General features: G+C 27.9%; 1 protein-coding gene across 4 annotated transcripts in view; it reads left to right on the top strand.

The window, feature by feature from the left end:
- LOC132931711 (motor neuron and pancreas homeobox protein 1-like) overlaps window positions 1-13,015 on the top strand; it is an 87,611-nt gene that overhangs the window by 16,513 nt on the left and 58,083 nt on the right. For all 4 annotated transcript variants that reach the window (XM_060997661.1, XM_060997663.1, XM_060997660.1 and 1 more), the window contains exon 2: window positions 5,814-5,867. In XM_060997661.1, coding sequence (XP_060853644.1) covers window positions 5,814-5,867 — 54 coding nt within the window. The remainder of the gene's footprint in view (window positions 1-5,813; window positions 5,868-13,015) is intronic.

The raw sequence follows: 13,015 nt of genomic DNA, 5'->3' as shown, positions 1-13,015 counted from the left end.
CGAATATCTACACAGCGTTTTCTCAAAACAATACAAACGATTTGTCACATCATTTATAGATTGTTACGTTAATAGTATTATGTATGGTAAACAACTTTTAACGATAATGATTAATTGAAAAAAAAAATACAGAATGAATCAAATTAAGTGTTTCAGTAGTCAAAATATCAAATGCTGCAATAATAGTTGTAATAATCATATTATACACAGTCCATGATTATTGGGTGTTGGCGTACTATTATAATTATTATAATAACGCATAGCTACCTATATTATAACACAATAATACAATGTGGGCGTATACCCGGAAAAGTTTACGATTATTCGTTCTCGCTCAATATTATTATTAGTCGTTCACGGGGTTTGTCACTAACAGGTCGTCGTTGTCGTCGTCGTCGCCGTCGTCGGAAACGAATTAGGGTGGTCTGGAACCAGTTATTTACTGATTATAACGAGAGGCGAAGAAGAATAGTGTGAGGCTGTCACACGCAATCCTGGAAATGCACGGAGACACGTGACGTTGCTAATTGTTGGGCGTGGCTGTCGCCGCCGTCGTTTTGTAATTTTGTCGTCTCGCATTAGTGCCTGAATGGGGTATAGGTACAGTGGGTAGAACGGCGATATGGTGCGGGTAAATTCGATTTTAAAAACGAAAATAAATCAAAATACTTTATACAAAGTCAATGAATTTACTAAATATTACAGATTCATTCAAGTTGTATGCCACAAAAACATAAAATGCGGAGTGTTAATAAATTACTATATTATTTGTAGATAAATGGGTACAGTATACGTTTATTGATCACATGTATATTATTTATATTGTAACAACAGTGTCCATTTAAATCATATTTTAAAAAAATATATTAAATTATTTTTATTTCACATTTAAATAATTAGGTGAATGCTATAGTTAAGTACCTACCTATACATGCACTATATATAATATACATAAGCATACTCCAGTATATATAATAATTATTATATACAGTTAATTAACTTGTGTTACGGTGATCAACTTGGTATAGTTTGTATTGAATATTGATTATACTTATTTATACATAATAAGAGAATTTATTAGTATATTTAATTTTCATCTTTATGCACAGGTATAACTAAAAATACTTAATATTTACAGTTAGCACACTGAAAATACAACCACAGCATTAAATTCTAAAAGCACTTCTGTAGTATACAACAATTAATTTATACTTTAATTTTTTCTTAAAACATTTAAACATCAACTAATAATGAAAATAGAATAGTCTTTAATTGTATGTCAAACAAAAATGTATAGATAATCTTTTTTTTTTGGTTGTTTTATTTTTGTCGATTTTTCAGACCCCTCTATTATTGGTCCATCATTAAAGATCAAGGAGATTCTCATTAATTTGATAGCTCAATATATATATATGCATATTGTATAAATATAATATTCCCTACCATTTTATTTTTTGTATTACATCATTGTGAATGGGTTTATATAAAAATAGAAATTATTAGGATGGAATATGGATTCGTAGCCAAGAAAGCTTCGATTGACTGTGCCTATAAACAACGGGAATTTCATTTTTGTGATTCTTTCTAAAACATTCTATTTCTTTTATTACTGTACTATTTATTAAACAATTAGTCCTAAAAGTTAATATCATAATATACATTTTTCAGTGATTAACGTTCGGTAATTTAATAGTTTTGATTTTTTTTTTTTGGTCGGTTCACTATAGTCTATAGGGTTATATATTTTTATTCAGTGGGAGGGTTACTAGCTCAAACTCCCTCGTTCACACCCAAAATATGTTTGTTATTAATGGTGCACAAATATTTAAATTACTACATCCATGTACAATTTTCTTAGTGGTCATAAAACATCTCCAAACAAACATCCTCCCACAACAGAGCACCAAAACTAAAAATTATAATAGATACGAATAATCACTGCGTGTCGTGACAGGTTAATTTAAAAATAATACATTAAACTGAAAAGTTTAGTCATTGGCTAAATAATTTAACTAAACAATTTATATTTTATTACTGTATACTATTTACATATATTTTAGATTTTGAGTGGAGCGAATGTATTGATTTTACAGCAATGTATGTTGTTGTTTTTTTATTGTATCTCGTGACATTTTTTTAGTAGAAAGAAATGCTCTAGAACAATATATAGCTAGTAATTTTAGAAAGACAAAATTGAAAATTCTCAGTAATGTTTAAAATAATCAAAATTTGTATTTATACAAAATTTTAATACTATTACTAAAATAATTATTTAATATAACTCCGCTCAGATCATTATTGCCTTATTGACAAACTGCAATATTGTAAAAAAGGATAATTCTTTAAACATATTATATTATATTATTTTAATTTTAAAAACTGTAAGGCTATGGACAGCATTTCTTGTATAAACTATATATAATTTAAGCAATATAACATAATATATAGTACACATTACACTTACACTACATAACATGTTTGTTTTGATTTGATTTTTATTTATTTATTCAATTTATACCTAATAATTTAAAAATTAATATCTAACAAATTTAAAGGCAAATATATTCACAATAGATTAATTTAATCTCTTTTTACTATTTAATTAAAGACATATTTATATATTTGAAACATAAAATTTAAACATTATTCCGTGTCTTGTGCGTAGACAGTATAGACACATTTGACAGTAACTTTTAAAATATTTATTTATCATGTTATAAACATAAACCAATTTTATTTTCGTGACTAAACATGGTTACACGTTATAGGTTTCAACAGTATAGCTTTTTAACATTCATTACAAGCAGTTTATTTTATTTTGTAATAGCTAAATCTAGATTAAAATTATAGAAAACCAAATAAACAATTTTATTCGCTATTCATGTATTATAAAATAAGTTTGAAAAATATTAGTGTAATAATTTTTTTTTAGTTGACTATTTTTAATTATTAAATTAAAGTAGAATACAAGTAGATACACATATATTATGCTAAACATGAATTAAATTTATTTATACATTATTTTATATATAAATTCTACTTTCAACGCGTGTCGCGTTTTGCTAATTATTTTAGCTTTTCAGATACTAATATAATTTAGTAATCATAATAAATTTAATATGTCTTAATTGTCTAAGACAATACTCATAAGTCATAAGTATTATATTTTATATCTATCCATAAAAGATCATATAATATAATTGTTTTAATTTGGTTAAATTTATTAGTTTATTGCCTACTGTTTTTTTATAATATTATTTGTGTAGGTAAACTAATAATATTATTAGCCTGTAATTAATATAAATTAAACTATAATTTGTAATACTACCCAATGACAAATGTAAACATTTGGAAACCGTCCAAAATACAGGATATACCTCCATCAGAATCGTTTTGATTTGTATGACGTGTACAAATAATAACAATGTGTTACATAACAATTTCCAAGTGACATTTTTTGTTTCTGAATAAACATGCATTACTTTATAGATAATACTTAATTTTATATTTACTAAAATAAAGTTATAAAATAGTTGTTTATTATAGTAATATAATCAATATTATATTAAACCTATAGAATTTTTTTTAGTTTGTGTGCGTAATTTTGTAATCGCTTATTAATTAATATTGAACCAGCGGCAACAACGCAAACTGTTTTATACCATTGACACACGTATTTTAATTTCAGTTTTACTCCTTCGCATCGACGACCCACCAACCACATTAATTATTTTTACATACAAATAGGTATTCATGGTCGGCCACCTTAGCACCTTATAAATAGGGTGAAATGGCCACGATGAATTCTAATTCCATGTTTAAAACTTATTCAATTTATTCACATGTTCGTTAATTTTACATTATGTGTTCCGGCACTGCATTGAACCATACTATATAATATGTAAGAACCTGCCTAGCTCAGCTATTTAAAAAAAAAAAAATTGTTGTACAAAATTCCGCTGTGCACATAAAGTAAAAAAAAAACCTTTTACAAAGCGTATGTTTTTTTTTTTTTTTGCTACTTTTGCTTACATACAAATGTGTAAAGGCATATAATTTAAACTTGTATATTTTTAATTAATTTATAACTCCCACGTTTATACATTTTTGTACCTATAATATTATTATATACAAAAATAGTTTCAAAGTTTTGACTGAGGTATTTATTTTATGAAATTAAGTTAGTTTTGATTTTATATTATAAATAATTTTTTTAACCTTTTTTTAAAAATATTCAATCTGTAAATATTGTTTTATAATAGGTATATGTAATTATGTGGTGAATAATAATTATTATACAAATATGAACAGGCATAATACAAAGAAATGTATTAGTGGCGACATTTTATCTTTAAATTTTTTAATTTTATAAGTGAATAATACAGTAATTAGGTGCTCTTTAGTAGGCACTTTTCAGTTTTATTACTTTATTAGTATTTATCATAATATTTTATGTTAAGATTTTTTTTTTTTTAAATGAATATAAATGAATAAGTTAAATTATTGAAACACCTATCGTACTACTGCAGAAGTAATAGGTAGTTATTATAAATAATTTATTATGTGTAATATTAGAGAAAATAAATGATAAATAAATGTAATAGAATATAGAATAAATATTTATATACCTAGTATAACGTTTCTGAAGTATATTTAGTTATAGTTACGTATGTTATTCTTTACTATAATTACAAACTAAAATAATCTTTGATGTTAAATGTCAATTATCAATTAAACTTTCCTAGTATATAATAAAATAACTAAAATAACGTTTTTAAAGTATGACGAGCATTATCGATTAAAATAATTTATTTATAATTTCAACGATATCTGAATGAAACCCAAACAATTTAATATCCCGTTGTATCACACAAACTAATACGAATCGTTTTTTTTTTCCCAATTTATTATTTCAAAAGAAATAAGAAATATAAGCGGCTGGTTTCAAATAATTCGTTGCACTTCTTAAATTAATGTTTAACCACCGTGTATTGAATATTTTGTTCTCTTCGATAATGTTATCGTATAAGTCTTTGAAAACAAAACGCCTATTTGTACCCTAAAAAAACGAATCTTTTATTGAACGTTTTATAATACCTCCGGATATAGGATATTGAGTGTATCGTGGAAAGCGATTTAAGTTTAATAATAGACAGTATGTGTGTGTATATATATAATTATACACGAACCAAAGAAATACGATAACTGTCAGGTCGGATTACCGCGGAGACCTTTGCGAATCAAAACACATATAGGTACCTACTGTCGTAATTCGATACGGGTGCGTGCAGTTTGCACACAAATTCACTAGATTTATGAATATAAAAGAAATAATATAAAGACGATTTTTTTACGCGATCGATCGAGTAAAGATACCATGGGAAATTCAAAGATAATAAGTCAAAAAGATTTTTATGCCAATATTATATTATCCGTACCTTTACCTACCTACCTATATTATATAGAGCTATACTATTACATACACACTCTTCGCGCCGTTTGATCAATATAATGGTACATGGTTCGAGTATATTGGTATACATACGAGTAGTTATATAGTATTATATCACTGCGAATTATTGAAGTTATATGATCAATAACCGTTATTCACCATCATAGTAAAGACATCGGGATACAAAACTATATCTGTAAACAATAATAGTAAAATGATGATATCTTAATTCTTCAACATACAAATTGATATTTGTGTTAATCCATGGTATACCTATACATAAGGCATAGTAAATATTATATTATACATAACATAAATTTAAACTACACTGTTATTACATAATTCGTTATTGATTTTTTAGGATTTTCACAACTACAAAAGAATCCAGCGTTCAGTCCCAATAGCTGCATGTCAGGTAACGTAAATATAATTCTAATTTATTGGTACCTAAATTTTTCTATGTATAATATTATATGTGTAATTTTATTTTAGGACTATTGGTAATTTTTTTTTGTAATAAGAATTTTAAATGGTCATTGAGATAGCACGTCCATCTATCGGTTGTCAATTGTTTTTATTTTTATTTTTACATACGAATACTTTATTATGCATTTGTATATCATTGATTACGTAACATAATAAAAATACAATTAAAACGAGCTGGTAAATAGAGAATGTAAGAAATATAACCCGGGCGATGTTAGACGTGAATTAACACAAAATATTTAATTGTCTGCGTGCAGATAATTAGGTTAGAATAATTTATTTTACGCCAAAACTCACGTCTGAATGTTCGAAGAATACGCTATATATTATACGATTATTCTGCAGCGTGTGATGAAATAACACGATTGTGGTGTTAACCTCTTGTCACGAGCAATAGGGAACGTTCATTGAAAAATACCGGTTTGTCTTCAATAGCTCTTCAACCGCGCTTGTCGTCTATTGAGATACCATTTCAATAGCATGTCGCTCTTTAGATTAAGATATACATATACATTATACACCTATATGTTCCTATAATATATTATTAAAATTATTTAATTCGATTGTAGAACTCTGCCGTGTACTGACAAGCACATTAATAGATTAATTCAAATAAAATGATAATATGAACGTGCGCTCTTAAAAAATATACATCTAATAAAATAAAACGCGTGTATGTACATACTGCAACATGATGGATAACCCAAGACGTGTCGTTGTTGGCGCCACCGGACTAGGTTTGATCAATAATAATAACAATATATTCTTCTGAATCTTAATATTAAAATGACTGAAGTGCATTTTCGTCCTTGTCCATACAAATTTCCCCACGATTTTTCTATTTTGTATTAAATAAGCTACTACTGTCCAACAGCGTTCAGAACATCTTTTTAATTTTGTTACATTTATCAAACCGTGTTGGTGTTTTGAGCTTTTATGATGCTTTACGGGAAGAACAACATTATACTTAAGGGAGCCATACTTATAAAATAAACAGAGATCTCTAATATTATGTTAATTCATTTTGATGTTAGCAAGACTTGATAGATGTCAATCATATATTATATAGTATTTTATATATATTTCTAATATGAGAAGAATATATTAGTCACATAAAATTATCTTCTTCGGTCTGGCAAGGATTTAATATTTAAAAAGTTATTAATGTATCAATTTAAGGAGGCCTTTCATTATTAAATGTAAAAATAATAAAATGAAAAAGACTATTTTGAAAAAGTATAGCTTCTATGTAATTGGAAATACCAATATAGTATTGAAATCCCAAATAATTGCAGCATATTATAGATACGAGACCTAACTATAGTTAGAAGTAAATATACATTTTGGTGAAAGGGTCATTGAAGGAAGAATAATTACGCATAATAAGACCAAACACTTAGAGAGTGCTTTATTTTTAATAGAAATAATACGAGAAAAGAATAATAGTTTAGTGTCGAAAAGAATACCGCAAGGTCTTTGACATATGAGTATATTTGTATTTACTTAAATTTACTATCATATTTTCTAATAATGAAATATTAAATCCAACATATATTCCAGTATTATAGTGTCTTACTTTAATTTGATTATTTTCCTTTAAGTTATATTTAATATTGTAGTTAAATATTTAGGTAAATTTTAATTTTAATATTTCAGATATTATATTTTAGACAAGTATACGGCGCGTATTAATGTATTACATTACCATAATTTTAATTTTAAGTAGAAACATATTTTTAAACTATTACTCAATACTAGTTTAAAATCTTTAAATGTTTTTAAAAAATAATATTCTTATATAATAATTTTTTTAATATTAAAATTATTGTGTTTTTATAAATTGCTATTATATATTCATTTATACTTTAATGTCTGTGTATAAGTTTTATTTGAAAAACATATTTAATAATATTATCGATAATTTCAAACTTTGTACTAATGAAATGGTAATTCTATAAGAAATATTCTTGATTGGTCCACTGGGGGTATTATATTATTATATTGTTATACATAACAGAAGACTCTGATTTGAGCAGATGGTTTTTAAGGTTATTTAGTAATTTTAATCTCAAGTATGATAAAACTATGGAGTTACTTATATATATGCATACATTAACGGGATAATATAGTTCTGTTACTTTCTCAATTATATACAATTTGAATAACAATTTGATAATAATTTCATTTCGAAATGATGACAAAATCGTGAAATACGTTTTCAAATACAACAAAACAATAATATGCATCGAAACGATAATCATAATTGCTCGAATATCACTCCGAATTAATAATAATCGTCTGTTCACTCGTTGCTGTGTACGGTTACAGCATCATTTGACTGCTGCAATAATATTATTATTGTTGTAACGTAATACAATGTAATCACGTGGCTAAGGTTAGAATAAAAGATACAAAAAAGGTCGAAGAGGAAGTATACGTGAAATCGTGAAGACGTCGTCCCGGAACCTAACCTGCAGGAGGTATACGTAACGTGTTTCGAAGGTCGTTTTGGCAGTGGATGATGTAGCGGCGTGCAGTAGCTGCAGCACAAGTGGCAACAGTAGCATGTTGTCACCGTGACGATATTGTTATTATTATTATTCGTCGTCGTCGTCGTCGTTTACTTGGTCCGCAGCAGCAGCTATTGAAGTAGATACAGAGAATTCAGACAGCGGCGACGACGAAAGGAAAACAAAAACAAAACCGAAGGGCAACACAACATAATAATAATAATAATAATAATAATAATAAACATAACGAAATCACTCAAACAGCAGCCATATGTCACGGACGAGACGTGTCGTCGTATAATTTGTGTGTGTGTGTGTGTGTGTACATAATATACGTGTAGACAGAAGGAGAAAAGGACCGTACCAGAGACTGAAATCGTGGGCGGCATTCGTCGTATGGCGCCACCGTCACCTGTTGACCTCAACACCGCATACGTGTATAATATATATATATATGTATAATAGGTATATAATATTATTATGTATTACACCAGTTGTAGCGGTGTGTAGCATCGGTGCATCTCCTTTTTCTACATTGCGTATATATACACTTATGCTCTGCTCTCCTCGCGCCGCCGCCGCCGCCTTTCCCATTCGGCTACTTCACGTTTTTCCGTCGTCTCCACACACGCATATCACGTACGACGCCTTGTAATATTCAAAAACACACACACACACACGCGCACAGTCGAACATTGGAATCGGCAGGTTTACACGACATTACATTATGCAGTCGGGACGAAGGAGAACGGCTCTCACGCGGCGATCACAGGATGTTCTCATGTCTCGGCGCTCGCGCGTCTCCTGCACCTCGGCGGAGCGTCGGCGGCGGTCGTACAACAATAATATACGTTCGTGTCGCGTCTGCAATATGTCAATCCCGCACAACCGCTAACCTAACCGAATCACGTCGTCTATTATCATCGTTATTATTATTATCATCACACTGTTCACACTCGTCTCGTACACACACACACACGCGCACACGCGAGCGAGCGCGCCCATTCATATCATTACGGTCATCATTGTTGTATATTATTATATATGTTATTACGACTACGATTATTATTGTTGTTGTAATAATTTATTGCCCATACTATATATCATATACCTATTATATATATATATATAATGCGACCGTGGCGACGATATTATATATATATCATAGTATGATATGCGTCTAGGTCGCGATGACCTTCATCGTTTGCCAGGGGGATGATTATCGTCGTTGCGTGCGTATAAACAATAATATTAAATAATATGTACCCATATATTATTCGATTTACGTCGCGTAATTACTACACATTATCATCATCGTCGTCGTTGTAATAGTTAATTATTATTAATATCATCTTAAGAGGACGCTATAACATATAAACCGAAAGCGAAACGTACACAACGCTCGATAGATCGCCACTCTTTTTGGACGAATAGTTGAGTCATAATATATACGTCATAATGCGCATCGAACAGTATATTAATATATATTATAATATTACTCAATATACCTATTACAATATTACATACATTGAAGCGGGCGTGTCGATTGCTAACCTATGTGTATGCTTTAAATCTCATGTGCAATATACGACTTACTACCAAGATAATATGTAGAGATACTACACTCTGATTACATAGAATCACCTGACGAATCTCTGCGATGAAATTTTACATTGATCAATATTCATAAATTAAAACGTATTGTATTATAGTTGCCAAGGTATTGTGTTACAACGTTTTACTATTATACTAAAATAGTATAATAATTTTTAATTTAAAAAAAAAAATAATAATAATATTTTCAATAAACACAATATCGGTATCAATACCAAACAGACTGCATTCGATGCAATAGCAATATAAATAATAATTAGATAATAGAAAATATTGTATTAAATAAATACAATATCGTTACGTAATAACTTATCGTTCTATATTCGTATATCTAAATATTTAGTGCTATATGTAAATAAAACAACACGCGAATCTAGAGCAAAGCAATAATTTAATGGTTAAATTGTACAATAAGTTGTTTAAATTATAATTATTTAGTGTTAACATTAAGATTTATTTTTAATATAAAACATAGTCACCATAATAAACAAAGACGAAGTTTAAATTGAATATTGTAACAGAATAACAGAATGTATATATATAAAGGTTTTTATTCTCAATTATTTTTAAAAGTTATATTTTCCATAACACAGTTTTCGCATTTATTATTTAGTTTATTAATTTTAAAATAGTACCTATAGTAAATTTACTAAACATTTATTTTATAGTTGTAAACAAACTACAGAGTAATTCTGTTGAAGCTCATTATCCCGAAAAATATTAGGGTTGTTAAAAATATTTCTTTACATCATTTAATCATAACAGACCGATATATTTGAAAAAAACTTTATATTTTTATTACCTTTATCATTATCATTGTTCAAGTGTTATATATTTTTTTTTTAATAACAACATTTTTAATTTTATTTTCCAAAGCAAAATATTTTTTGAAGAATAAGCAGAATGGTGCGCGCTATATAGAGTACCTCGTAAAATGCTGATCTATATACTATATATACTTCGTTCATCTAAACAAATAATACTCTAAAGATTTAAGTAATAAATTTATAATTAACCACTCGTTTGAAAATTTATTTTTATGTAACAAACTTTTAAGAAAATATTCTGCTTTGGAATATAAAATTAAGTGTATTCAACAAAAGTAGTAAATTTTAATACAATAAAATTATGGTAATAAAATATAAAATAATAACTATCAAGGGATGGATTTTTTTCAAAAACATAAATAGTTTTTGAGAGAATAAGTACTTATACGTTTAAAAAAAGCTTACTGTTAAAAATATTACTCAGCCAGTATGTATATAGACTTACGTATATATTGCATTCAAATAATTCACTTTATTTAAAATAAACAAATGAGTCATTTAATTTTTTTTTTTTTTTTACTCATCTACATACAATTACAATTAACTGATGATCTTGATAATTATTATTATTTGGCAGACAATATCAGTATAAAAATATTATACTGGTAGTATAATTTTATAATATTATGGTTTGCTACTTTTCTCCTTTTTATTTTTCAACACTATATTAACTCTCATCGTAAAGCTCATTAGTGGACGTCTTATGTCTACTCTCGACATAAAGCGTGTTTGTGGGCTTGATAAAATGAGGTCCTTTTTCTTTATATCCATCCCAAACTACCATACTTGAGGTACTGACTCGAATTAACATTAAAACTATTTTGAAAACAAGGGTAGTATTTTGTTTTCGTTTTATGTGACTTGAGAGTTCTCGAGTACTTTCATACTTTGCCACTGGCAAGAAATAAGAGCACATGTTTCTTTTTTATATGTTTAGAAATATATTTTCAAAAATCAAGAGAAGTATAAATAAAAGCTATAACTTATAATGATATATCAAACAACAATACATATGTGATAATTTTTTTTCAAACAGAAACGAATGTTTTATTAACACTATTAATTATAGTTAATCATTTTTATGTTATAATCAATAATATTTATAAGCCGTTTATAAATTCAAAATAATTCATGATATGAACACAACGAATTTTAATTATTACTCATTCTGATCAAGTAATCCAATCAAACAACAATACATTGTGAATATTAGGTATGAAAATAAAAAATGAACTCATTTTTCTTATTAAATTGTAGTACCTACTACCTACCTAATCTATAAAATTGTAAGTTTTAAATTGTATTGTTATAAAATATATTACCTTAATTTTTTTGTGCAATTGTGCAAATATTATATTAACGAATTTTTCGAATAATAATTATTTTTGAATATTGAATAATTTATTTTAGTATTACATTTTATACACAGCCACACGGACGTTTAATATAATATTTTATCTTACATATCATGCTGTTGTGTTTTTATTTTTACGCCACAATGCCTGTGAAATATCTTATTGATATATACACTAATTGCCACGTGTATTATACACTGTTGTTAGAGTTTTACAAACTCATTTCGTATACTTACAACATTTGTAAAGAACAATAAATTTTCTCCGACAATCACTAAAGTGCGCCGCATACAAATTTAAACTTTTAATTTCTGTCTGTAACGTTTTTTGAATGAGAATTGAATATTATTACATATATAGTATTGTAAAAAGGTGTTTTCGAAAAGTTAAGTTGTATGGTTGTCAGGTATATCCCATGTAAACATTAAAAATATACATATACGTATTTGCGTGCTTGTGTGCAAACGTGCATGGAGTTGAAAGGTAGGCCATATTGGGGTGGGGGGCCGGCTTCACGAGTGGTTCCTTTGAAGCGGTTTAATTGGCAGCCATTACTGCAGTTGTGCACACCGTTCGCGAACCTTGCAGCTCATCGTTCATCGGTAGTAGGCATTCGTTAAAACACTACCTACGTAATAATAATAATATACGTACATGATGGATAGGTATATCTACGGTACACATCGAGTATGTAAGGCGTACGTTCTAACGCCTGTCGTTTGGCCAGTTTTTATTTTATTTCAAACGTGCACATCGACATTTTCGTGATCA

The sequence above is a fragment of the Rhopalosiphum padi genome, chromosome 1 (assembly GCF_020882245.1).
Source record: "Rhopalosiphum padi isolate XX-2018 chromosome 1, ASM2088224v1, whole genome shotgun sequence".
Taxonomy (NCBI): domain Eukaryota; kingdom Metazoa; phylum Arthropoda; class Insecta; order Hemiptera; family Aphididae; genus Rhopalosiphum; species Rhopalosiphum padi.
This window is presented reverse-complemented; position numbering and strand designations above follow the sequence as displayed.